This window comes from Chenopodium album, chromosome 27, assembly GCF_948465745.1.
Source record: "Chenopodium album chromosome 27, dcCheAlbu1.1, whole genome shotgun sequence".
NCBI lineage: Eukaryota > Viridiplantae > Streptophyta > Magnoliopsida > Caryophyllales > Amaranthaceae > Chenopodium > Chenopodium album.
The window spans coordinates 4607009-4634387 of record NC_137860.1 but is presented as its reverse complement, the minus strand read 5'-3'; the positions used below and the strand labels follow the sequence as shown (position 1 = coordinate 4634387).

At 34.2% G+C, this 27379-nt stretch overlaps 5 protein-coding genes across 5 annotated transcripts; 1 reads left to right on the top strand and 4 right to left on the bottom strand.

The window, feature by feature from the left end:
- Positions 1 to 37: 37 nt before the first annotated feature.
- LOC145621220 (uncharacterized) lies at positions 38 to 2905 on the bottom strand. Its single transcript, XM_081675959.1, has 4 exons — positions 2772 to 2905; positions 2439 to 2548; positions 1869 to 2324; positions 38 to 244 (listed from the first exon to the last, which is right to left on the bottom strand). The coding sequence occupies exons 2-4, from the start codon at positions 2546 to 2548 to the stop codon at positions 229 to 231; spliced, it is 582 nt and encodes a 193-aa protein (XP_081532085.1). The 5' UTR covers positions 2772 to 2905; the 3' UTR covers positions 38 to 228.
- Positions 2906 to 3281: 376 nt separating this feature from the next.
- On the bottom strand, positions 3282 to 5104 carry LOC145621432 (uncharacterized). Its single transcript, XM_081676163.1, has 3 exons — positions 4326 to 5104; positions 3424 to 4232; positions 3282 to 3341 (listed from the first exon to the last, which is right to left on the bottom strand). The coding sequence occupies exon 1, from the start codon at positions 5082 to 5084 to the stop codon at positions 4332 to 4334; it is 753 nt and encodes a 250-aa protein (XP_081532289.1). The 5' UTR covers positions 5085 to 5104; the 3' UTR covers positions 3282 to 3341; positions 3424 to 4232; positions 4326 to 4331.
- Positions 5105 to 5762: 658 nt separating this feature from the next.
- On the bottom strand, positions 5763 to 8108 carry LOC145619584 (uncharacterized). The gene has a single exon (XM_081674296.1). The coding sequence runs from the start codon at positions 8106 to 8108 to the stop codon at positions 5763 to 5765; it is 2346 nt and encodes a 781-aa protein (XP_081530422.1).
- An 8250-nt stretch (positions 8109 to 16358) lies between these two features.
- Positions 16359 to 17823, top strand: LOC145619266 (uncharacterized). The gene is made up of 3 exons (XM_081673924.1): positions 16359 to 16621; positions 16909 to 17029; positions 17225 to 17823. Exons 1-3 carry the CDS (start codon positions 16433 to 16435, stop codon positions 17386 to 17388), a joined length of 474 nt encoding a protein of 157 aa, XP_081530050.1. The 5' UTR covers positions 16359 to 16432; the 3' UTR covers positions 17389 to 17823.
- A 213-nt stretch (positions 17824 to 18036) lies between these two features.
- Positions 18037 to 22284, bottom strand: LOC145619265 (serine carboxypeptidase-like). The gene is made up of 9 exons (XM_081673922.1): positions 21843 to 22284; positions 20113 to 20281; positions 19894 to 20013; positions 19646 to 19789; positions 19414 to 19564; positions 19220 to 19308; positions 18852 to 19110; positions 18627 to 18760; positions 18037 to 18350 (listed from the first exon to the last, which is right to left on the bottom strand). The coding sequence occupies exons 1-9, from the start codon at positions 22202 to 22204 to the stop codon at positions 18228 to 18230; spliced, it is 1551 nt and encodes a 516-aa protein (XP_081530048.1). The 5' UTR covers positions 22205 to 22284; the 3' UTR covers positions 18037 to 18227.
- Positions 22285 to 27379: the final 5095 nt, after the last annotated feature.

The window sequence follows — 27379 nt, the reverse complement described above, 5'->3', positions numbered from 1 at the left end:
TCAAATACCAAACATTTTGAATAACGACAATATGAAATAAGTTTAATTTATAAATAACATACTAAGAATAAGTGTAAATTATAAGATAATCCCACTTTGTCAACAAGGTATATGATCCTTTAAAAATTAAATAACATAACACTAATTACAGACTTAATTACATCGACCCCTTTTCAACGCTGCTCATATATATCACCTTCAATAGTTGCGATCATCCATCTTTCATTGCTAGCCCATGTTGTTCCTATGTAAGTGAAACATAAGTTAGTAACATCAAAATAATTATTGAGAGCATCCGAAAATTTAGTATATAAATCATGCAATCATTTTCACAAATACAAACTTCATAAAAACTGTATTACACAAAAGTATTAAAATTGCTGCATCCAAAAGTATATACTTGTTATTTTCCCTCATTATTCAATTAACTTTGATAGTAATAGGAAAAGCAAAAAAAGCTCCATACTCGTTCAAAATGTATTTGTTTAAATAAACTAACCTAAGTAGCTGGTTCAATATGAATTGTCACTGATGCACAGTATCCTATTGATGGCATGAATTGTCCCTACTGCATATTATGTAGTTTAAGTCATCACTATCTACATATAGACTACACCCAAGAGGCCAAGAATGTTTCTAGAAACCCCATATAAATAGTTATCATTCACTAATATAACTCGTGAATGTCACCACAATAAAGTTGACAAATCTGATGTGGGAAAGAGTCCTTACGGAGTATAGAATCATGATAAATTTCATAGGTATAAAGATAAACGTGTCACTGCAAAGATAAATGAGGCAGCCTCCTTAAATTATAACTCTCGTGGTGATAGTCAGGACAATGAGGAAGATGAACACAGTCGTAGTAAGGAAAAATCAAGGACGATGAAAGATGAAGCAGAATCATCCAGCAGTGCTTCTCAATGTTCTAATGATAGTAGGCTTGTAAAGTCGAAAAGAGGCAACAAAAGAAAAAAAAGGAAAAGTTCGAGGTTTAAGGATAAGACATATGCTAAAAAGGATGTAAGAAAAATCTCTACCGAAACAGTCAGGCTCTACAGAGACAGAGAGTTATGGGGATGATGATAGACACCATAGACATAGTCAGGCTCTACAGAGTCAGATCTTGCAGATACAAATACAAATATGTCACAAGAGTCACCTGAAAGAGACCACAAAAGGCCTGATGAAGAACGTGCAATGGATCAGCCAACACAACTCCACCAATTCAAAAATCCTCGAGGTGGCGCAAGAATACAGGAGCAGGACAGCAATAACAGCAATTTGGGAAGCAACTAAAAAGAAGACAGAGCAGCAAAAGAGGACAAAACTAATTATTATTCCACTATGAAGTGTGGCAAGGGAATGTGATTGTGTAGAGCCAATCTAGCAGAATAGTACAGGTGGTTTTATTTGCTAGGTTACATAAGTGAAGGGGAATTCTTAGTATTTAAGGGAAAAGAGAGTATAAAAAGAATATGTGAGTTTGGATGTTAATCTAGAGTAGTTGTAGTAGTTGTGTAGCCTCTAAGTCTCTACCTTTAGTGTATTAGCGTTAGCAGTAGTTTGGTAGCCGTTATTATCAATTTCAATCAAAAATCCTCAAGCTTTCCTCTTTTTCATTTTACTGTTCTATTAGTTTACAGTAAGATTACTTAGTCTATAGCAGAACGTATGTTACAGGTTTATAAAAGTGAATTCTATTTGACTGCATACTCCATCCAAATATTCAGTATGCTTGCTTCATAAACTTCAAAAAAAGATAATAAACACTACCAAGAACTATAACAGCAACAACACACAGCAACATATTGTTTTGATTATAACTAAAAATATATATCTCAAATAGAAGATGGAAAGTGTCATACCTAAGTTGTTCAAACATTTTCATCATATCATCTCTGAGCTTCTTTTCACGTTTCTGAGCTTCTATGTTGATTCTAGATACGGTCGCTTTAAGCTCATCATTTGATGCTATAAGCTCTTCATTTGAGGTTTTAAGCTCTTCATTAGATTCCTTCAGAGATTCAATTTGAGATACAAGTGCACCCTCACGTGTTGCGGCATCCTCTTTTAATTGTTGAATCTCAGCCGATAATGCCACTCTAACTTCATCAGTTTCTCCTTCAACTCTTCTTTTCTTTGGTGGACGAGCTCCAGGACCAAGTCCCTTAACATATCCAGACTTTGGTTTGAAAACCTCCATGTATGCTGCTTTGACACTTAGTGTATCTTCACCATGCTCCTCCACTTCCTTTTCATGAAGGTTTCTAAGCGCTTCATAGTCTTTTTCAGCATTAGGTTCAAATCCCTTATCTTTATGCCTAGCATATTAATTCACGCACAATAAGAAATAACTCAATTCAAACTATTATATAATTAAAAAAAACTTATATAAAAAGATACTAAAAAAAAACCACCAAGGGAACGTTGAGTACTTTTTAGTTTTCTCAAATAAGGTGATGTACAGAGGATCTTGCTGAGTTTCAAGAGGATTATCTGATGATCCTCCATGTTCTTGAGTACCTTGAGTTTGTTGCACATTCATCTGCATTGTTGATAAGCAATGACAAATTATACAATGAAATGTGATCAGTGCTCAAATAATCGTAACAGTCCAAAATCTAGCAGAACTAATCTACCATGAAATAATTCATTTGCCATTAAGCATAAATTAGTTTATAAACATTTTCTGAGCTTCACCAAAAGCAGACATGCACCGCTTTAAACAAATTATTATATAAATCATTGCAAAAATATAGAAGTCTTACCAATTCATGGAAAATTCTTGTGGTAGACTTTGCACCATTTGCAGGAGTTTCAGTTTGCTTAAGCTTATTTTCCGTGTTAACTTTACTAATACGCTACAAGCCACAAGAAAATAAGCAAACCACTCATTGTTAATTAAGGAATATATCCCCAGTTAACGATTAAGTAAAAAAAAAAATAGAATTTTACCTTTTGCTTCTCATCATTCCAATACTCACAAACTAGCCATGTCCATTGATTAGCGTCAATAGTATCAGGTCTACTGTTTATAGCATCTGTAACTGACTTGTTTCTAAAGTATTGCTCTTTAAGCCTGAATCTCCAATGCTTATACAACATGGAGCACTGAAAGCTCAACGCTTCAGTAACATTAGCACCAGCAACCATATCAGGTAAATCATATTTACTCTGCCAATAAGAATAATCCATAAACTAGTTACCAACATTGAATTAAAATGAATCCATGAATGCTGAATTCTATCACACATTTTACTAGTGTTACATACTTAAAACTTACCCTGATCTTCTTATATAACCTTTCTTTAGCACCTGAATCCATCTTAGACCAATTTCTGTCATGAATGTATAGTTAGAGTCATGAAATATAACTTCAACATCATATATTAAAAAGGCTTGTTGGTTATAAAAACATACAAAGATTTTAGGGGACAAAATTCTTTCACCCAATTGCTACAGTCACATATGAATTCATCTGCCTTTTCGCCAACCACACGTCAAAGCTCATCCATGAAATTGATCTTAATCTTTTCTTCAGAATTAGAATTCCACACTCTACTTACATATTTCTTACCCCTAGTAGGCCCACGCCGCTTACGATCAGGAAATTTAAGTCGAAGTTCAGCTTGTTCTAGCCTTCGTTTCTCCCGATATGTCAAATTAGTCATAGTACCTTGTTCATTGGTTGATGCTTCTTCGTCATGTTGTTGCGTCTCATTTGGTTGCTGTTGTTGAACATTTTGTTGTTGTTCTTGCTCCATAATTTGTTGTTGCTGCTGCACATTTTGCTGTTGCCCTGGCACATTCTGTTGGTTTTGTTGCTCCACATTCTGATGTTCATGCTGCCCAGTGTGTTGTTGTTGATTTAGTTGTTGCATTGCATTCGACACTTGTCTTGTCTTACGTTGATGCCCTGCATTTAGCTGTACTTGCTGGAATACCATAATTTTCCTATGAGAAATTCTTATGCAAGACATTAGTAATGAAAAATAAATTATCATCAATTCAGTTACTAAAATAGGCATTAACACTTTGCTTATTATAATAATCATAAACAATCAACAATTTGCTAATAAAATAAAGTTAAACCACTAATGTATTAAAAAAGTTATCTAAAACCCATAATAAAAAAAAGTTTTGCAAATCACTAACTAAAAACTACAAAGATTTGATAGCAGATGGTTGTAGCGCCTAAAAATGCAACAATCTTCACTTGTGCTTGGTAACTGCAATGATATTAATACAATACATTATAAATATAGAAAAACATGAGATTAAGTGACTTATTTTCATCCTTTAATTTAGAAAACACCAGTTACCAAAAACTAAGAGGTTGAATCTTCAGAACTATCGCTTTCAAATTCTTCATCTTCAAGATCCTCATCCAACTCATGCACGCTATCTATGTCTAGAGTGTCCAGACCATCTTCACTATCCTCTTCACTTTCTTCTTCTTCCTCATATTCATTCTCTAGAGCAATATTGTTAGTAGCTTCTAAGACGACTTCAGCATCAACCAACTCTGGTTCAACATCATCCCTAACCATTGTTATTTCCTCATCACTTAGTGCAACAAATTCTTCAAGGCTGGTTGCCCCTTCTTCCACAGAGTTCCATAGTGATTCATTTTGTTCAGTGTCTTCATCGTTAGGGAAATCAAAAAAATTACGTGGATTGGCTTTAATAACATATTTCCAATGTTTATTGGCATGAGATGAGACATAGAAAACTTGTTCAATTTGAGAAGCTAATGCAAAAGGCTCATTAGTTTGCAATCTACGAGAAACATTGACAAGTGTAGATCCAAATTTGTCCCTTTTTATCCCTCTTGCGTCACTAAATACATCAAACCACTTACACTTGAATAATACCAATTTAGGACTTGTTCGGTTTTGCAAGGCATCATACTCTAGCACAATAACCTCTTCTAATATCCCGTAAAAGTCCTTCCCTCCACTCTCTCCATCCCCTTTCACAATAACACCACTATTTTGGGTTTTTCTATTTCTTTGTCGCTTTTTAGTGTGAAATCTAAACCCGTTAATAACATATCCATCAAAAGTCAAAACTCTCTTCATTGGACCTCGTGCTAAGCACAATAATTCTTCTGTAACTCGGTCATCCTTATCATCGCAAAGTTGTGTAACCTAGTTTTTAAAGTTAAATTTAAAAAATAAAAATAATGAATATACGTGCTAGATTTAATGTAATAATATATTAAAATGTAACACACTATCTTACTCTATTCTCAAACCACTTGCAGAATTCAACGTCTTGATGCCCTATATTGTTCTCATATTCACTAAAAAAAAAATAGTTAGCAACATTTTATTTCATAATTATATATTATTATTTAACGTACTTACTCAAAAAATGGTTCCACTTCTTCACAATTCTGCAAAACATACAATTGAGCTTTTCTCCAATCTTCAATACTCAAATTCTTTAAATTTGCCTTCCCTAGAGGCTTGCCAGTGGTACAAAAAACTGAAAGACTATACAGTTGTGGATCGTGCATGTCCTCATTTCGATCTAAACGATTGAACTGAGTTTCAATCTTAGAAAGATATCTGGCACAGAATGTCAAAAATTCTTTTTGAATATACCCCTCGGCAATTGATCCTTCAGGGTGAGCTTTATTCCTTACAAAAGATTTAAACGTCCGCATAGCTCTAATAATAAAAACTGAAATTAGTGTAATAACCTCTTCTAATATTTAGCCATTTAGATTTAAAAAAAATAAATAAAAACATATTTTACTTTTCAAATCGATACATCCAACGATAATGTACAGGGCCAGCCAATTTTGCTTCAGTAGCTAAGTGTATGGGAAGATGAATCATCACATCAAAAAAAGCTGGAACAAATATACGTTCTAGCTTGCATAATGTGATAGCTATATTTGCTTCCATTCGTTCTAAGTCTACTACCTTTAAGGTCTTAGCACATAGCTGCTTAAAAAATAAACTAAGCTCTCTTAAAGGTTCTAATACTTTTTCATCTAAGACACCTTGAAAAGTCGGGGTTAGCAAATCTTGCATGAAAACGTGAAAATCATGACTTTTCATTCCTAAGAGTTTTCCATCTTGAAAAGAAGCACATCGAGAAATGTTAGATGAATAGCCATCCGGAAAAGCCAATTTCGATAAAAATGTGACTATTTTCCTCCTTTCATTTAGGCTCAAGTTGAAAGGGGCTCGTGGAATTTCATATTTGTCCCCTACTTTCTTTGGTCGAAGATCATCATGCATTTTCATGGACTCTAAATCCAACCGAGAGTTTAAGGTGTCTTTGTTCTTTCCCGGCAAGTCAAGCAATGTGCCTAATATATTTTCACATACATTTTTTTCCACATGCATTACATCTAAGTTGTGTCGAACTAATAGATGTCTCCAATAAGACAATTGAAAAAAAACGCTTATCTTTTTCCACTGGTGAACAATATATCTTTCGCCTCTCTTCCGTTTTCCTTTATCATCTTTTCCAAACTGCACATTTGGGTATCCATGTAGCTGCTCCAAAGCGTCATGCCCTGATAATGAATTAGGTGGTGGGCGCCTTTCAACTTTCTTACCAAAGAATCTCTTATTAAGCCTCCAACTGTGATCGGGTTCTAAAAATACACGATGACACATATAACACCATTTGTGTCCATGCTTCAACCATTCAGAATTTGTATCTTTATGACAATTAGGACAAGCCATGGCTCCTTTAGTGCTCCAGCCAGAAAGATTGGCATAAGCAGGAAAATCACTTATTGTCCACATAAGCACTGCTCGCATATTAAATGTCTCATTAGAATGAGAATCAAAAGTTTGTACCCCGGTCTCCCATAGATCCTTTAATTCATCTATCAAAGGTTGCAAAAATACATCTATGTCATTACCAGGAGATTTAGGGCCAGGAATTAATAATGATAACATCATGTTGTCACTTTTCATGCACATCCAAGGAGGTAAATTATAAGGTACTAACATCACTGGCCATATACTATATCTACTACTCATGTTCGCCCCAGGATTAAACCCATCACTAGCTAAAGCCAAGCGTACATTACGTGCATCCGCAGCAAAGTCTGGATATAGCTCATCTAAAGACTTCCACGATTTCGAATCTCTTGGGTGTCTCATAATCCCATCATCATCATCATCACCAACATGCTTTTTCTTGTGCCATCTCATATGCATTGCTAGCTTGGAGCACATAAACATTCTTTGGAGCCTTGGAATAAGTGGAAAATGACGCAAGACTAATTGAGGTACTCGTGTTTTCCTCTTGGCACCCTCATCTTCATCTGAACTCTCATCATCTTGAGAAACATCTTGCTTCCATCTAGGGGCTAAACACTTAGGACATTTAACTTCATTTGCATACTCCTTTCGAAATAAAACACAATGGTTGACACATGCATCAATCCTAACATAGTCTAACCCTAGCGCTTTTGTATATTTTTTTGCTTCATAGGAACTTGAAGGTAAATTGTTATCATAATTAAATGCCCTATGCAAAGCATTCAATAACATTGAAAAGGACTTATCACTCCACTTGTTACTAACTTTAATGTGCAACAATGACATAATAAACTCCAATCTCTTGAACGTCTGACAACCTGGATATAAATCAGCCTCCATATCCTCCATTAATTTTTGGAGCAACATAGGAGTTTCATGAGTGCCACTTTTTAATCCTATATTTGTGGTTCCCTCATTTTCATCGACGGGTGTAGAGTTTACGGAATTCCACGCGTTTGTTGCATCGAAAATAAATGGAGCCATGTCATCAAAAGGCATTTCATCAATCTCATCATCATTATCTGAAACCTCCTCTCTATACCCATCTTCATTGTTATTAGTTTTCTCTGCACTTTCTCCATGACTCACCCATGGTTTGTAACTTTGATCAATGCCATATACTAGTAAGTGACATTGCATATTTTTACGATTTTGAGACAAAACCAATCTACAATTAAGACAAGGACATTTCAACATTGTTTCACCACTTTTTCCCCTAAAAGCAAACTGTAGAAATTCATTTACACCAGCTATGTACTTCGGTTGTTTTCTATCCTTTACACCATTATGATTCATCCAACTTCGATCCATATTCGTTCTTAAAAACAATAAAGATAATTAGTTACAAACAAAGATTTTTTTTAATTTCTCAATAAGATTTAACTTTAAACATGAATTATATGTGATAAATTTAAAAAGAATGGGAAACACAAGATTATCAAATGCATGAGTTAGAAGAATTGCAAAGAAGTGATATATTTAAAAAGAATGGGAAACACAAGATTATCAAATGCATGAATTAGAATAATCTCTAAACATTTTATCCTCTCTTGTAACTGCAAGTGCCTCATTAACAAAATCCGAAGACCAACCCAATAAAGATATCACCTCATTGAGTTTTTGTTGAAACTCTCTGTTGTTGGGATCAATCCTAATTGCTTGTGCAAGATCCATGAAAGCTAATTCGGGTTTATTGAGCCCTAAAGCTGCCACCGCCCTTCTAAAATAAGCTTTCACATTAGAAGTATCATAACACAAAACTGCAGAACACAACTGACCCACCTTGTCAAAGTTTTCCTCTTTGACATAACAAGCATCCAAGTTCAGATTAAGAGACACAGCTAGGCTCGAAAAAACTGATTTATCTTCATCATTACCCACCGTAACAAAAGATAAAAGCTTGAGTGCAAGAGAGTATTTAGTAAGCGCTAATCCCATATTACACTGTTTGTAGAAGGCATTACCATCATCTTTCAAACCCCTAACAAATTCCAGAATACCATAAGGATTCTCCAAATTTCCAACTAAAAGCTCTAGTTTATGTGAAGATATATCATCTTCTTCAACATGAGCAATACACAAGATCCCCCTAAGTTCTTCAAACTTATCCATAAAACTTAAAACTACGACAAGCTTTAAATACCAAACAACTAGAAACTAAAGTTCAAACTGATAAACAAAGGGAAAAACAAGCTTCTCCATAACCAAACAAGACATACCAGAGAGACCATTATAAAGACCACCTTGGCAGAGCCGCGAAACCCCATCAGATGCGCCGCTAGCTGCACCTACACCACCCCGAACAATAGCGGTATTACAGCCACACTAGTGCTTCGATCTGGAAAAGTAGAAGATCGAAAAAGTTCCCCCAAAATCGAAATCCGAAACCCTAACCCTAACTTTTCTTCAAGAAAATTAGAATGTTTGGGTTAACTAGGAGGAGTCGCACCTAAATAGTCGCCGAGGTCGTCAAGAAATGCTCGCCGACGACCTTGGTTAAGCACAGGTGCTCTGGCCGCCGGCGGCAGGGGTAGTTTGAGGGGGCTCTGTTTTAGTTTTTAGAGGGAAGGAGGAGAGTCTGTTTTAGAGAGAAGGAGGAGGGGGAAGCTGTTTGTCAATACACTGAAATTGACTTAACAAGTTATGATTGAGTAATAAATAAATAATAATAACCTTGTGGAATAATTAATAAATTCATTCCACTTAAACCATTCAATTCCAATCCTTTAATAATCCAAATGTGGTTAACAAACCAATCCAATAAAATTATGCTTGTATCAACATTCCATACAAACATTTTATCCAATATAATTCAACATGTTTGCATCCATAATTCCATACAAACATAATCAATTCACCAAAACATGTTTCATAAACATAAGCACATGAATTAAATCAATGTGTAACCAAACAATTTCCATCCAAGTGTTCCCTAATCATAAAACTAAGTTCTTTCCTTTTGGTACCTAACATGATACTACTTATAACAAAGTAGACATGTACGTACCTCGTACAAACAATCCTTTGAGCCACTTTTAATCACTTAAAATTCTCCTAGGGAATAATCACTTCCTAGAAAACAACCAACAATTAATATTACTAACCCAAGTAATTTCCAACAATATAATATGATGAAAAACTTATTAAAATAAAATAAAAAAACATATTTATATGCTTAATTAACTTTAAACATAATTAATTTTATTAATCAAACTCAAGGATAAAATTTTAAGCATAAAAAAAACTTCGTTAAAAATGAAAAACTGCCCGAAAATCATATTTAGAGGCAGAATTTGGCCACGAAAGGGTAGTGCTCACTACTAAAGGTAGTGAGTCTTTCTTAAAACATCGTTTCCACATGGAAAACACTACTTTTTTTTGTCAAAATCGGATGAGTTCAGAACCTGATCGGGATTAAAACGGGATTAATATTAACGAACCGAAATCTAAACATTAAAACACGAATTTACGTGTTCAAAATAATCTGGAAACTAATTAGTAATATAATCACCAAAATTTCAAAACATCATTACTATAAAAGCCCTAAATCAATTGTTCATAAAAACCCTAAAATCATGATTTTCAATAATTAAAAACCCTAGGTTATTAAATTTACAAAATCAGAAAATTATAACATTTATAAAATCTAAAATTATAAAGTTTAATCATCAAAATACAATTTGATACTAATTAAATTAATTTCAAACAATAAAATCAAAACCCATAATCAATAATTATAATTACACAAATTAATAAAACAAAAGAGAAAGAAAATAAGACTAACCTTTAGTGTGGGGAAATTTTTGGGATGTATGGGGTATTTATTATAGGAGAGAGAGTGGTGTAGGGTTAGTTTTAAGATTGGGCCTCATAAAATTAATGGGCCAATTAAGAAAGTAAAGTGGGTTTGGTTTGTTTGTTGGACATAAATTATTGAAGAAAGGTTCATAAAAAGTTCTTTGTAATAAAATCGTTCATCAAACCCAAAAATAATTTGAAACTTTTAAAATTAAATCCGAAAAAAACTTAAATAAATATTATGAATAAAATATAATTTCATTAATAATATATTTAAAAATACGGGGGATTACAATCTACCCCTCTTAAAAGAAGTTTCGTCCCGAAACTTAGCACAAAATCCCTTAAATTGCAAAACTTTTGCATAAAGCCATTTCAAAAATTTCAAAATTATGTTGCTGGAATCCCAATTGTGTCATAATATCGACACTAATACTTTATCACCATCCCAATTTACGCACTTCACTAGATACGTAAACAAATAAAATTGCTATGAAAAGCATGAAAACACCATAAAATAGCATAAAATAGGGCAAAAAGCGCGAAATTATACGCATTCTACCCTCCTTAAAGAACAAGAGTTACGCCCTCGTAACTCACCTCATTAAATAACTTAGGTTATCTCTTTCTCATATCATCCTCGGCCTCCCAATGGCTCATGTTTTCCTCACTTTTCGAGTATACCAAAATATCATCAATAAAAAACAACTACAAACTTGTCATGGAATACTCGATTCATCAAGTCTATAAAGATTGCAAGTACATTGGTCAACTCAAAAGACATAACTGTAAACTCGTAGTGCCCATATCTAATCCTAAAAGCAGTCTTAGGTATATCCTTATCAGCCACTACTCTTAATTGATGATACCTCGAACGTAAATCAATCTTGAAAAACACACTAGCTCCCTTCAATTGATCACACAAATCATCGATCTAGGGTAGTGGCTACTTATTCTTTATTGTGACATTATTTCAACTCCCTATAATTGAGCGCGGGGAAATTAGGTCGTTGACTAACCTCCTCACGGCCAAACAAAATTTATTATAATCCTAAACTAACCCCTAAACAAGTCTAGTGGTAAGTTCGGAGTCGAACCACAAGGAACGGTAATGTTGGATTGTTCTCGATCTAATGCTTAAGCTACGCCGAAGTCGGTTTATGGATAGTGGACACTACAACTACACTAACACACATATAAAGATCAAGATATTATAAAGTCTACTAGGGGCAAAGATCCACTTTGAACAATTAACAAGTTAATGGGAATCGATTTGATAATCAATCATGCAAAGAAAGAATTAAAATGAGAATTAATTACACTCAAGAGCAATCTCTCAAATTCCTAGCCTAGATCCCTCATTGACTAGGTGCATAGAAGAAATTTACCCAAAATGCAATCAAATACATAAATTCTAATTCACAATCCCTTGTCAAACTAGAACTAACATGCAATTAAGTTTGCTATCTTGGGAGATCAATCCAATCTAAAACAAACAACATGCCATCATCAATTCAATCAATTTAATCACACAATTATCATCAAATTTATCTCAAGTAACTCAATTAACCATACCAAAGCTTCACTCAACACCTAGTAGAATGAAATCTACTTAAACATGATTAACAAAGCAATTAATAAAGCATAAAGAGAGAAAAGAGTAAGAAATGCTCATTGATATAAAATGGAGATCTTCAAATCATCAAATTCCTCCTTTGATTATCCAAAATCCATGAAAACCATTGTTTCTCTCACTTTCTCTCTCCAAAATTTGAGAGTTTCTCTCTCTAAAAACCTAAAACTAACCTAAAACTACTGAAAATATGAATTCCCCCCTCTAAAATGAGCAAAAAATCTATTTATAGCCCTTACTAAATTGCCTAGGAAGCTCCGCAAAAAGTCGAGCAGTGCGTAGAGGAGCGGGCGTGCACCCCCTCAAGAGCGGGCGCTCCAAACTTTCTGCCAAACCTTCTGCCAAACTTCAAAATTGCACACCCTGTGAGGAGCGGGCGTGCGGCCTTGAGGAGCGGGCGCTCCTGGCTGCGGACTGGGCAAACTGCTCACCTTCAAATGAGCATATCTCCTACGTTTTACATCGGAATTGAGCATATGACCTGTCGTTGGAAAGCTCTCAAGATAAGCTTTCATCTCCAATTAAAATGGCCCCAAAATGTTTTGTAGATCAAAAGATATAGGCGTTTGAAGTATGATCTTTGCAAATCAAGTGCACATTTCTTCATTACTTGCTCTTTTATGTTTTATATTTCTTCAATCTTGAGCAATGAACTTATCCAAGTGTTCCTAAACATAAGAGTAAACCAATAAAGTTTAATCTAATGTCATAAGCCACCAAAATATGCAAGAAAAGTCAAAATTGAGCAATAACGACATTTCACACATAAACATGACAAATGTAGTAAAACGTTATTAAAACCAAGTAAAAAGATAGAAAAACTATGAAAAACTAACTAGAAAACTCCTAAAAATAGCGACATAAATGACACTTATCAATAATCGATCCACAATCTCATGCTCCCATCTTTCTTCTTCACAAAATACATCCAAAACTCATTCACAATTGGCACATCTTCCACATTCACCTACTACTCATTTCCAAGTCTTGCACACAACAAAAAAACAAAGGATGCCCCTTACGTACAAGTTTTGACAACTTCAATGCAGAAATAATCCCAATACCATTTGGTTTCCCAAAACGTCTGTAAGATACAATCTCCCCCAAAGGACTCCTTAAGTAAACCTTCTTTATCTCACAATCAATCTTATATTAGCTTATAAGTGGCTAACTAATAATCTATTCCCAAAATGACACCCCAAAACACCACCTAAATCGCCCCAAATCGCAACCCCAAAATTGCAGCCCCAAAATCGCAGCCCCAAATCGCACTAAATCGCAGCCCCAAGTCGCACCAAATTGCAGCCCCAAATCGCCTTAAATGCAGCCCCAAATCGCTCCGAAACCCTTGCACGTGAACTGATTGGAGCTTGAATCTGCGACACCTCGCCAGAAACCACTCCTCACAACACCGTTGCTTTCAATTCGTTAAGGCCTGAATCCGCGAGATCAAAGGCGGTGGTCGGATGTTAGCTACGGGGCTGGGGTTCGGGATGGTCGATCTCCCGGTGGTCGAATTTGGGGGTGAAGTGGTGGTTGTCGTGGCTGAAGGGAGGAGGGGGTGGTTGTCGTGGCTGATGGGCTGATTTTTCTTTTTTTTTAAAAAAAAATTAAGCCAATTATGTGCTGACATGTGGCATTTAAAAAACCAAAATAAAAGTTTACCATTTCAGCAGGTAACCGATTTTTGGGACTGCCGGATCAAATCTGACCCAATAGTTGGGATTATTGTAGAATAAACGTTAGTTGGGATTATTGTAGGTAAATCGCCCATAGTTGGGATTATTAAAGTGTATTTTTCCTAATTTCATTTACTCCGTATCTGATGAGTTAAGTCTTTATCTAAAGAAAATGAGCCTCATCTTCTTATCTAAGAAAATAACAATAAATCAATTGTCTATTTTAAGAGTTGGACAAGGGTTAGAGTGAACACTTTTGATAGTAATTTGGTCACAAATTTGAGTGAATTCTTATATCAGGTTTGGGGTATGAACTTTAGTGAGCCCCTGTTGTTTACTACGACTAATGTTTTCTTGTTGAATCTCTCTTAGCGTTATTCTCTACTTGTTTTAACCTCTTAAAAGTCCGCAAATTTTGCACAAGTCTCGCAAAATCTTACATGAGACCTGCCTACCTTTTTGGTGTCTACAAGTAGAGGTGTCAATTCGGATAACCGGATGGAGTTTGGGTCGGTTCTGTTCGGGTCGGGTCTGCTCGGGTCGGATATGTTCGGATCAAAATTATCCTTTTAACTCGGATCGGGTCGGATCGGGTCAAATTCGGGTCGGGTCAAATTCGGGTCATGGTCTATCGAGTCCGGGTCGGATATGGGTCGGGTCAACTCCAGATCGGTTCACTTTCGGTTCGGATAATTTTGGATCGAGTTCAAAACGGGTTTAACCGGATAACTTCGGGTCGGATGAACATGGGTCGGGTTGATTTCGGTTCGGTCAAGTTCGGTTTAATTAAGATAAGGTTGATCCGTTGATTCATTAATTGGTCAGTTTCGATTCAATTCCTTTTTGTGTTTGGCTGGATTTTGGTCGATCTGACCAAATTCATATCCAAATAAGGTTATTTTTAATCTAGAGATATTATTGAGTTTTTACCTTATTATTGGTTCGATATGATTATTAATTATGAAGCACGAAGTTTTAGTTTTCTCATTTGATCAAGTTATGTATAATTTTTATCTTAAAGGAAAATTGAGATTGAATAATTATCGATAACTTATCATACCTATATAAGTGAGACCGAGCTAGTGATATATTGATGAGTAATAATAGTTACATATGGTGATATATACAAAATAGAATATCAGTTTTTTAAGGTTATTACAAGGTTACAACTCTTCATCAATTGTACAATCTTGCGAGGTTATGAGTTCTGTACTATTAGTTTAGTTTATTACTAATTCAATTTGTATAAGATATTTGTTATGGTTGTTAGAATTACTTTATTACTAATTCAATTTTTATATTAAAAACTTGACATTATACATAGTGATAGTTAATTGTTACTATGTACATTCTTTTTATTTAAGCATAAATTATTGCATAGGTATGTAGTGTGTATATAACCGTACGATGTATAATGCCTATAATTCTAGGATAATGCACAGTCGTAGAGGAAGTAGTAATGAAGGAAATGTTATGTATTTGTAAATACATAACAACAATTAAAATATTCTAAAAACACATGGTAAAGAGAGAAAAAAGGAGAGAGATAGGAAGAGAGAGCTCTTTATATGGACCCCACCTACTTTTTGGTTAGATTGTCTCACTTGATGGGTTTGTAGTAAACTTAAGACTCTAGACTATTTCTTTGTAGTAAAAAAGTTAACTTATTAATAATTAGTAAATATATAGTATAAGAACTTGACTAAAAAGGTCAATAATCAATTATGGTCGGGTTAAATTCGAATCGGGTAAAAATCAAATCGAGTTAAAATCGGGTCGGGTTAATAACAGTTCGGGTCAAAACAGATCGGATCTGATCGGTTATTTGTCGGGTCAATTTCGGATCGGGTTGAGCTCGGGTCGGGTCAAATCGGTTCGGTTTGAGTTCAGGGCGGGTCAAATCGGATTCGGGTTGAGTTCAGGTCGGATCAAATCGGTGCCGGGTTAAGTTCAGATCGGGTCAAGTTCGGATTCGGGTTGAGTTCGGTTCGGTTACAGATCGGGTTTGGGTCTTGAATTTCTCGGATCAAATCGGTTCGGTTACAGTTCGAAACGGATAATTTTTTTCGGGTCGGTTCGGGTTTGACACCTCTATCTACAAGTAGCCGGAAAGAGATGTTGAAGGTGGTGGTGAGTATGCAAGTGTTTTTTTTTTTTTTGGGTGTTCCACCCGGTTAACCCTTTAGGGATCAGTTCTAGGTGGTTAGGTCCTAATCCCCTCCTAATTATTGTTGCGAGTGATCAAACACAAGTTTTTCCTACCCAGTGTAGTCCCAAATAACACAAGTGTTGTTTAGCTTTTTATATTGGCCGGGAAGATCGTTCGGGCCTTTTAAAAAAAAAAACCCTCTCAACAAAACAGCGGGTCTGGTTCGAAGTAACATTTGGTTAACTCAAGCACTCATATCTTCTTTTCATGAGTGAGTAATGAGACTAATGACACTCAATGAGTATGCAGTTCAAACTTGAAATCGAAATTTTACGGAGTAGTAGTGTAGTACAGAGTACGACTCTTGTAAGCTAGCATGGCAGACCATAAGGCAGAGACTCTGATATGCACCATTGTAGCAGTAGACACCACCAATGACTTCTCTTACTTGGTTTGTTCAGTCTGCGAAAAGCCCCTTCATAACCCCATTTCACCCTGCAATTTCTGCACTCGTAACGCCTTCAATTCCTCTTCTTTTCCTTCCAAGCGCCTCTTTCGCCTTCTTGTAAGTTTTTCTTTTTTATTCCTGCAAATTGACCAATCTCATCCTCAAATTTGAGAGATAATTACGTGTCAGATTACAATCGTTTCGTTTCCGGGATAGGTTGGGAATTGTAGAAACAAAAACCCGGATCAAATTTCGTCTACATCACTACCCTTTGCGATTGTGCATAATATTTCTTGGTGGGGTTCATGGGGTTTTTTAATTTTAGGCTTGGAATTTGGAATTTTATTGAAAAATGTCTAATTGTTCAACTGATGATTATGGGTTTTTGGTGAATTTTTTGGCAGATGTCAATAGCATCAGATACAAAGGTATTTAGGGTGATATGCTTTGATAGGGCTGCTAAAGTTTTGCTTGGTTGTTCTGCTGGTGAATTCTTCGATTTCGCCAAGCTTCATCCTTTTGCAGGTACATTTAACCCTTGTTTGTTTTCATGGGGCAATAATATGGTGCAATAACGAAATTTCGAGTTCTTTGAGCTGTTTTTAGTCATGCCTTTTTTATGATAATGTTATTGTAGTTAATGTTGCCTAGTAATTGCATAAGTTTTGGTATTTAGTCATGTTAGTAGTAAACTAGTAACCTGTGGTTGGGTTCTTACAGCTGCAAATGCTGGAAGGATTCTGGAAGGTGAAATGTGTCGAATGACATTGGCGAAACCAAAGAATGGTAATGCTGAACATCTGCGTGTTGCATCTGTTGTTCCTTTGAGCTCTGGTTTTCAGCCAGTAATTCAGTCTTTGAAAGAACACTATGGAGTGCAGTAGTTCTTTATTTTATCTGTTTGTATATTGGGGCTCGGTTACAGGCCTACTGTTAAAGATCAAGGCATTTTTGGATACTGATGTTTTGAAATCTTCTTGTTAGCTATAACGATGGATATTTGTGGGAACTTGAGCGCATTAAAGGCTTATTATTCTCATTGAGACTGAGACCTGGGAGAGCTTTAATAGAAAGGCTAATCCTGTTACATAACAAAAAAGACAATGCTGATCTCTGCAAGTTTTCTACAGTTTTCTTATCCAAACTTTTTCACGGTTGAACTTTAGTTGTACTGATTTAGTGGCGAACTTGTTATTGTAGAGAGCTGATGATTGACAGTAGCTATGGCCTATAGATATAGATGTGTGGTTTGTGATTAGAAGCCACTTTGTATTACTGTGATTTGCGAAGTGAAATGAATTTGTGCATCCTGAACACTAGTATCAGTAGTATGTGAATGGATTGCTTATACCAGCTTGGGTTTTGTTAGAGGGTTATGTTTGAAGTTTCAGTGATGGCTTCAAATTTCAATTATTGTATGGCCTGGAACTTTGTTTTAATTTCCTGTTATAGAGTTAAAGCTGAACCCTCTTTCTTATTCAATGTTCCTTGGAAACTTCTGTTGTCGATCTTACAAATTAGAAAACGAAAGCTTTTGTGGAACAGAGGGTAGTATAGTTTATTTTTATGCTTAAAAAGAATAAACTTGAAAATTCATGGCTACATAAGATCTTAGGTACTGCACACTGATGTCTATATGGGTCAAAGTAGTTGCTCGTTCATATCAGACTGTGGGTTTGATTTTACTACAAGTGCTTCTGACCCATCAGCAACGGGCAGAGAATCACACGGGTGAAATCTTCTCTGTTAGATCTGCTGAAGCCAGAGTACCTTTAGTCCACCTCTTGAGCATTTCTAGAGCAGCCTTAGGCTGGTCCATTGGGACCATGTGTCCAGCATCATGCACCTGTCTCATAAAAAAAAGCCAAAGTTAGCTACTACATTGTAGTAAAGACGAAGACTTTTAAGTTGTGGTTGATTAAGAGTCAGGCTCAATATTGAGCAAACTTAAATAACTGGCACCATGTTTAAAGGATGCAATGCCCTTAATCTTTTCTTCTGTCGTCCTAAGACTCCCAACAGTAGAACAAAAAGTAAATTTATGCCTTCTTTACTATTTTACTTGTTAGATGTTCATACTAGTTAATGCCATTATTTCGAAACATAAGTGCAAGAGCTAGACCTTGAGAAAAGCAAGGGAACCATGGCTTTTCATTTGTCCTGCTTCTTTGTTATCAACAGTGAAGGAAACAGTAGGAGCTGCTGTAAAATCTTTCTGTCCAGACCATTCCACGGCATGCACCCACCTAGAGTTCCCTGCAGAAGAAAGAAAGACAAACTCATTTATACGATTAAGTAAAAAGGCTGGTAAATATGGATTAGATTAAAATGCTTATGGTGAGCTTACCAAGCCAGTTGCATATCAGATCATACTCCCCAGCGTAAACAAGCAACTTGATTCCATCCTCCAAAAGGGCAGGGATACCAACTTCAAGATTCCTCATCCAGTCCATTTGCATGGCATCATACACCTCGGTACTACATGATACGAAGTCAATGTCCCCAACACCAAGGGCTTTTCTTACTGATTTCTGATTCAGTAATGTCTCCATATTTGAAAAGTCATAACACAAGCTGGTTTCACACTTCTTCCTGATGTCATAGTACTGCATATAGAAGAAATAGATTTTTCGTAGTTAGTCCATGCTCAAGGCAGGCTTTTCGAAATGTTATGTTTCCATTTCAATTTCTAAAATGTAAGATAGTGTTACTTACATTTGTGTCTCCTGCATAGTCCATGATTTTGTTGAAGATGTTTGTGCAAGCAAAGTACGCATTCAAGCAAGAATCTTTACCATCAGTACCTGAATACCTCAAGGATGAGAAAAGTCATAAAACACTTCATATACAACTTACAGAACTCTTATTAGCTGCGCTTAGCAGGAAACAGGAAGACACAGGATAATTACCACACTGCTTGATAGCTTGTTCACAAGCAGGAACCATTTCGCTGATGCTTTTGTGCTCTGCCTGTTTGATGATCCCATTATCCAAAGCAAAGTCCGGGTATGCTTTGTATTGAATTTCTGGATGGGTGAGGCCGTTACCAATTGCAAAACCCTGATTACAAGGAAAACAGATTAAAATTAAGTCCTTGCAAGGAATTCAAAGGTGGAAAAGAAAAGTAAAGGGGAGAAGTACCTTGAGATTTATGGGAAGTCCTTCTTTAGCCTTGTTTCCGTTGTGAACTCTAGCAGCAAAGGCAGGGATGTAATGCCCAGCGTAGGATTCTCCAGTGATATAGAAGTCATTCTTGGCATACTGAGGATGCGCCTTGAAGAAAGCCTATAATTTTCCAAAACTATTTCGAGTTAGAACCGGGTTGTAGTTCCTTACTAGTATTTCCATAACACAATATTATCAATTCAAAGCAACAGCAGCCCACGCACCTGCAGGAAGTCGTACAAGTCATTGCTAACACCATTCTCATCGTGTCGAATGTCTCCAGAATTGGAAGTGTAACTAAAACCTGTTCCTACTGGCTGGTCGACGTAGATGAGATTGGAAGCCTACAAAAATATCAGCAAAATGTCATATGTTATGAAATTTACGATACACAGGATCAAGACGAATAATTGAAGTTCAATGAGCAAGGATTAGAATGATACCTTATCCCAACCATAATCATTCCAAACCAAAGACATATTGTTGGCAATTTGATAAGGTCCATTCTCATAGAATAGAGCTAGCTCGCTGCTGCACCCTGGTCCTCCTGTCAACCAAATCACGACGGGATCATCCTTGCGATTTCGTGATTCAAAGAAGAAGTAGAACATCCTGCAAAGATTTTTGTTCATTAAGTCATCAGATTTATACTTTGATGTAAAAAAAAAAAAGGCACATTTACATTGATAGGCTTAAATTAACTTTTGTACTGTATTAACAACTGCACTAACTAGGCTTTAGTCCATTTTCATTAAAAAGATGGCCTTTTTGTCCTGAATAATGTAATTTTTTGACGAAAAATAAAAAATTCTATTGGCAAATCAACTTCCCAAGAAGTAATTTTTAAGGAGACATGTAATTTTGATGATTAATCAAAATTGTCATCTTTGCAATTGCAAGTTATTTCAAAGCCACTTACCCAAAAAAAAAATATTTTATGTTTTGTTGTTCTTTTCTTTGTATCTTCCTTTTTCTCTTTTTATGCAACATGTTTTATGCTTTGTTTAGCAAATTCACTAAGCCTTGGGACACATTTTCATTTAAATGACGGTTTTTCATCTCAATTAATATAATTCCTAAACGAAATATATAAAAATTACAGGACCAATGCAACTTCCCAAGGAGTAATTTTAAGAAGAAACATAACATGATATTACTCCATAATAAATAAATAAATATTTCGACATAAAAAATTCTAGATTTTTCAACGACAATTAGAAAATGTATTGAAGAATCAAAATGAAAAAGTGTCACAATTGCATGATCTGGCAAATATAGAAACCAATCATTTCAACACAAAAACAGCCAAACATTGATTTCCTTTAACTATCCTTTAATTATCCTTTATCACTTTATATGCAACATTTTTTATGCTACTAGTATTATAGCCCGTCAATTACTCATGCTTGCATATGCAGAAACCTTTAACGAAATATATATGACACATAATAATCACAACATCATGAGTATTCTTTACTCTATTATTATATACAATTACAACCCATTTAATATAATACTCGTATTAAGTTAATCCATGTATTTAGTTAGGCTTAGGCATGAACTTCACTTATATTCTTAAAAAAGAAACATCTTTTTCTTTACTTTACTGTCTTTTCCTTGCTTCTTAGAAAGTGTACCAATAATTTACTCCATAGATTAAGGCAAGCAATCACATGTAATTACAACGCTTTGCGCTGTAACATTATCAACTCAACATTAATAATATTGATCGACACGTAAATAAATTTAATTTGTACCATTATCACCAAACATATCAAAACCATAATTATTGATTACTCCCACGCAATTTTATTTATTTCATAAAAAATTAAACCACAAGTTTACACACTACTAATATGAGTCTTTTTATATTAGGATATTTTGTGGTTAATTGAATATAATACGACCGTTGTATATAATTTTATTTATCGTATAATAATTGCTCGCCACAAAAACAAAATGAAAATTATGATCATGTGTGAATATGCGATGTACACCACTATCGTGCAAAAGTATAGTATCCATAAAATTCAATCAAATAGTTGAACCAAAGTCAAAAAAATCTGGTAAAACTAATAAAAACAAACCAATGAAAAACCAACTCTTGAAAAAAAAAAACCAAAAAACCAAAAAAGAAAGAAGATAGTAAACACAAAGAACACAAAAAACACACCTGGCATCTTTGGAATGAGGAAGACGATAATACCCTGCATGATGACCCAAATCCTCAACACTAGTACCCGGGTCACCACCCAATTCGGATATCTTAAACCTCTTCTCAACCAAACCCGATTCCGAAACCGATAACCCGCTTTGGACGACGTCGTCCTGGTGGTTATAAGGGTGTTTTGGGAATAAATTAAGTTGCCTTATAAGTCTCTCTGCTTGAAGTTTTGGAAATGTTGTGGTAGATGACAACTTAAAATGTTCTTGTTGTTTTTGGTTTGGTTTAGCATTTGTTAATGATTGTAAATTCAATAGGCAGAAAACAACAACAACAAAATAACTAAAATTATGAAAAAACTTAAACCCCATTTTAATGTTTTTTTTTTTTGTTGGTTTTTAATTTTTGAAATTTGAGATAAGAAAAAGAAGAGAAGTTTGAAGGCTATTTATAGAGTTTGGAATTTAGGTATAAAGTGGGGGGCAATAAAATGTGAGAAAAAAGAGTGCCTTAACGGTCTAAGGGTTGTTCAGTTGTTGCACTAAAAGTAATGTATTTCTTACTTTAAAGCTATTTGTTTACAAAATTAATATTATGTACTCCCTCCGTCCCTAAATTACATTCCTCTTTGGTAATTTACACGGGAATTAAGAAGGAAGGAGTAAGACAAATAACAATGATTACATAATGCTATGGGAAGTACAAAGATAGAATAATTATTACTCATGACATGTCATCAATCCTTTGCAAAAAAAAAGGACCAATCACATGCTCCTAATTGAAAATTTTTAACCAATCATATTCATTGTAATTTGGCACAAGGATTATGAGTGAGATTAGGTAAGGATGAGTGAGAAAACATTAAATTAAATTAAATATAAAACAGAAAAAGAGAGTTGATTTATTAAATTAAACTTACCAAAGATAGAAAGGAGGAATGTAATTTTGGAATACCAAAAATAGAAAGGAGGAATGTAATTTAGGGACGGAGGGAGTATTATTATATTTTGGCTCTTTGTTTCCTTTGTTTTTTTAGTTGTCATTCTTTTTCTTTGTCTTTGTTCCTACTTATCTTTTTCTTTGATGTGCCATCATTACCTTCCCTTGTTTGGATTTGTTTATATTAAGACCCTGTTCTCTTCACCTTGAAAAAATAATATTAAGTAAAAATAATTCCAGTTCAGTAAAAATAATTTCAGTTCAGTAAAAATAAGTTCAGTTCAGTAAAATTCAGTTTTCTTAAAGAAGAATTATAATAGAAAATCAGTAAAAATAATTTCAGTTCAGTAAAAATAATTTCAGTTCAGTAAAAATAAGTTCAGTTCAGTAAAATTCAGTTTTCTTAAAGAAGAATTATAATAGAAAATCAGTAAAAATAATTTCAGTTCAGTAAAAATAATTTCAGTTCAGTAAAAATAAGTTCAGTTCAGTAAAATTCAGTTTTCTTAAAGAAGAATTATAATAGAAAATCAGTAAAAATAATTTCAGTTCAGTAAAAATAATTTCAGTTCAGTAAAATTAAGTTCAGTTCAGTAAAAATAAGTTCAGTTCAGTAAAAATAATTTCAGTTCAGCAAAATTAAGGTGAATCAAACAGGGCCTAAGTGATACATTTATTATATTTTATGAAGGTATTTCAAAATTTAGGAAATAATCTAATTTGATGTAATGTTATGTAAATTATTAGATACAATTAGGAGAATGTAATTATTTAGACATTATGCAATGAATGTGGCTATAGTGTTTAAAGCTAAGAAAGGAAGTCTATTATCTTTCATGCCATAATCTTATGCCATGCTTTACTTTTCTATTTAGTGTTATATCCCTAATAAGATGTAAATTAAATTTAATGTTAGTGTAATCTTAAAATTCAAGGAATTTTATATAATTTAGCGTATCTTCGTATCGACTAATCATTAGATGCAATTGAGAGAATGGATGTGTGTATTTGCAATGAATGTAAGCATAACTTTTGAAGGAAAAAAATATGTAATCCTTTATACTTTTATTTTCTTTCTTATGCTATCTTTGTCACACCTAATAATATTTCTTTATTCAAGAAAACTTCTTATTTTATGTCCATATCAAGTCTTTTATATTGGAGTTAAGGTGCATTATTTGAGGCCTTTTAAAAGTTTTTCAACAGAAAAATAATTTGTTTCATATACTTTAGCCAACTAAGCTAATTGACATCTAGTTATACCTAAGGCTCTAGCTCAAAGGGACATTATCAAAACTATGCATGGTGTGTAAATTGAATATGCCAAAGTTCTGGTACCCCAAAATGAAAATTAACTTCCCTTTAAGGGGGCGTGTGGTTCGGAAAATGGAAACGGAGTGGAAAGAAAACAAATAAGAGGGGGGAAGATATCATTTAGCCATTACCTTTTTATTTGTTTGGTTTAACCATGGGAAGAGTATTTGTTAAGAGGATTGAGGGTATGGGTATTTGTTACCCCAAATACAGTTTTTGAAAGGTAACAAATGAGGGGTAACCATTACCCTTAGATAATGGTAATTGTTACCATGCCTTCAATCCAAACACACGGTACAATATTGATTTAATCGAATCCGTTTCCAATTCAAAAAAATACACTAACTAAACGCTCTCTAAGTCTAGTTGAGTTATGCCTTTTTACATATTTAATTTGTATCAGCTGCTCAATATGATGATTTAAAGTAAAGTGTGCCATGTTGAGTTGCCTTGAATGCTAAATTTTGTTTTCAATTTTACATCCGCAAGTTCTTGTTTAGACTACTTTGGTGTTTTATAGCAAAGGACGGAATTGACTATGAAACTGTTTTGAAGAGCATTAAGGTCACAGACTCACAGTATATATTATGCTTCTAATTAAGCTAGTTGAGCCTAGCTACCTTTAGGCGGTGTACCCCCTCACCTTTTTTGGATCAAACTCTCTGCACTACTGAGCCGGGAATCACCTCTAATGTTTTGATAAACTAAATTAGTTGACATTTACGATTAGAAATACAATAAAAGAAAGGTAACCTATTAAGGAAAACGTAATCATATAACAATGCAAGGTGATAGTTAGAGCAAGTACAAAATTTGCTTTGAATCATGGCTTTTTTTAGACTTTTTTTTTTTTTTTTTTTCATTTTTGAAAGATTAGGTCTCAAAATTTTAAACATTAAACCACACTCCAACGCCAAAAATTGGAATGCTTTAATCAACTTTGTAATACAAATATACAATATACTACATGTCTACATATTATGTATAAGGTAATTTTTTTTTAAAGAAAAACAAATACAATATAATCAATCTTTAATTAGTCAGTCTTTCTATTAGGCTAATGCTTAATTCTATACTAGTTTAGAGCCACCGAATAAGAGAATCTATTTCCATTAATTACAATTGTTGGAGTAGTCTTCTAACAATGGTGCTTTTTAAATGTTGGGTGTTTGTCCTATATTGGAAGGAAAAAGAGTAATTACTTACTTTACATTGACTTGTGGTGTAAACATGAGTAAGTTCCTAATAGTAGAATGTACAAATTAAATAACCTTAATCTCTACTAGTGACACAAAGTAGTGAAGTACCAGTCCTTAAAATCTACTATACTACCTTTAAATTTGTATTTAATTACATAATTATTTTTCATATTACTTACATAATTATTGTCATATTAATTATGACTTTATGAGTGTAATTTTAATGATAGTATATCGTATGCTACATTGGTGCAATGGTACATATATTTATTGGTACGTGTATTAAGTGAGATTAATGCATGTAGAACTTGCCCTTCAATGAAGTTTTTGACAAACATACCAACCCAAAGTGGAATTAATAGCTTCCTTAATACCTTTACAACATGCTTAATTAGCTTCTGATATTTAACGTAAGTAGATAGGTTTTAGTGTTTTGGTGAAGTCAAACACTAATGTTTAAACTTTAAGGTAATGATTAGCCTAAAGTAACGTAACTCGATTCCTATCTCCACGACTCTAGTACAAGTTAGTGATAGTGGAATCCAACCAACACTACTACCCTATCATGCACTACTAGTACGTAATTAGTTTTATCGAACAAACCCTATCTACTACTCTACTAGTTTAATGTGAAATGGTTATTTTTTGTTCGAGTGTTAATTCTGTTAAAATGTGGACGCCGAGTGAAAAAACGGCTTGAAAAAGGCACCAAAATGAGCTAGCAGAGGAATATACAAACCGTCAACGTCATATTAGAGACAGTTTGATCCCTAAAAAATGGAATATTGTTGAGTACACACAAAAGATGCAGAAGGTTGATTAAAGGGTGTGTTTTGGTAAGCATTTGCGTAAAAGGAGCAACCTTTACAAATTAATTAAATACATACACCACAAAAAATAAGGGCCTTTTTAAATAAAGCAAGCTTAACAAGCAAAAAAAATACAAGTGTAGTTGTCAGTGAATCGGTAATTAAGCGTGAAGTGAAATATAAGTGGGACCTTTTATTTTTTGTTTAATGACGAGTTGATGACTGATCTCCCATACTTAGTTGACGTAAGACTACCTAATTATAGAGCGTATACTAGAATACTTGTTTTATTGTCTCAACACTACTACTTGTACTATCTCGATTCTTATTACTCGCAACAAAAGAATAATTTATGTCTCACAAATAATAACCCTTTGTTGCGACTAATAAGAATCGGAGGTAGTATGTTGAATTACAACAACAAGATAAGATTATGTCCTGATTTATAAAGTTTGCTCATTTTCATTGTCATTTTGTATAATACTTATTGTTGTAAGTGACACACTAGTTTTCTAGCGGAGTTTTAAGAAGATAATAATACAAAGTGCATAGGTAGATACTAGATAGTGTGATCTGTTGAAGGATTAGATATTAGGTTATAAGATGAGAGAAATAAAGTACAAAGTGGTTTTAAATAATGTAGTATTGGGCACCAAAATAAAGATATTAGTCCCATTAAAATAATCTTTATGTTCCTTTTTCAGGATGTCCACAAAAAAACTTACTATCTATGTTAAAATGAAATTTGTTATACTCACACATACAAAACATGTGATGTAGATCTCTCCACTAGCTTTCTTTAATTTTTCTCATAACTTAGGGCCTGTTCTCATTGACTGAACTGAACTAAACTGAACTGAGCTAAATTGAACTGAAATGAATATTTTATAAGAGAAGGAAATTAGGAGCTGAACTGAAGTGAACTAAGCTGAACTAAACTGAACTGAATTTCAACGTATGAGAACATGCCCTTATGTTACTTTATTAAGTTCCTTTATATGCAAGTCCAAACAAAAACCAGTACTTCGTTTAACATACTCCCTTCTTCATTTAGTAACAACTCGCAACGTTTTTCTTTTACATTCATTTTATAATAATTGTAAGAATTACTCATTTAGTAAGGACCTACTATTGTATTAATTCGCTCTTCTAATAACCCCACTTGCACAAATAATTTATTATTTCTCTATCCTACATTCCTACCAACAAACCTTACTTACAATAGTTTTTTTTAATACTACTTATTTCTCTTTTCTACTAGTTATACTTGAGAAATTGTTGGGTG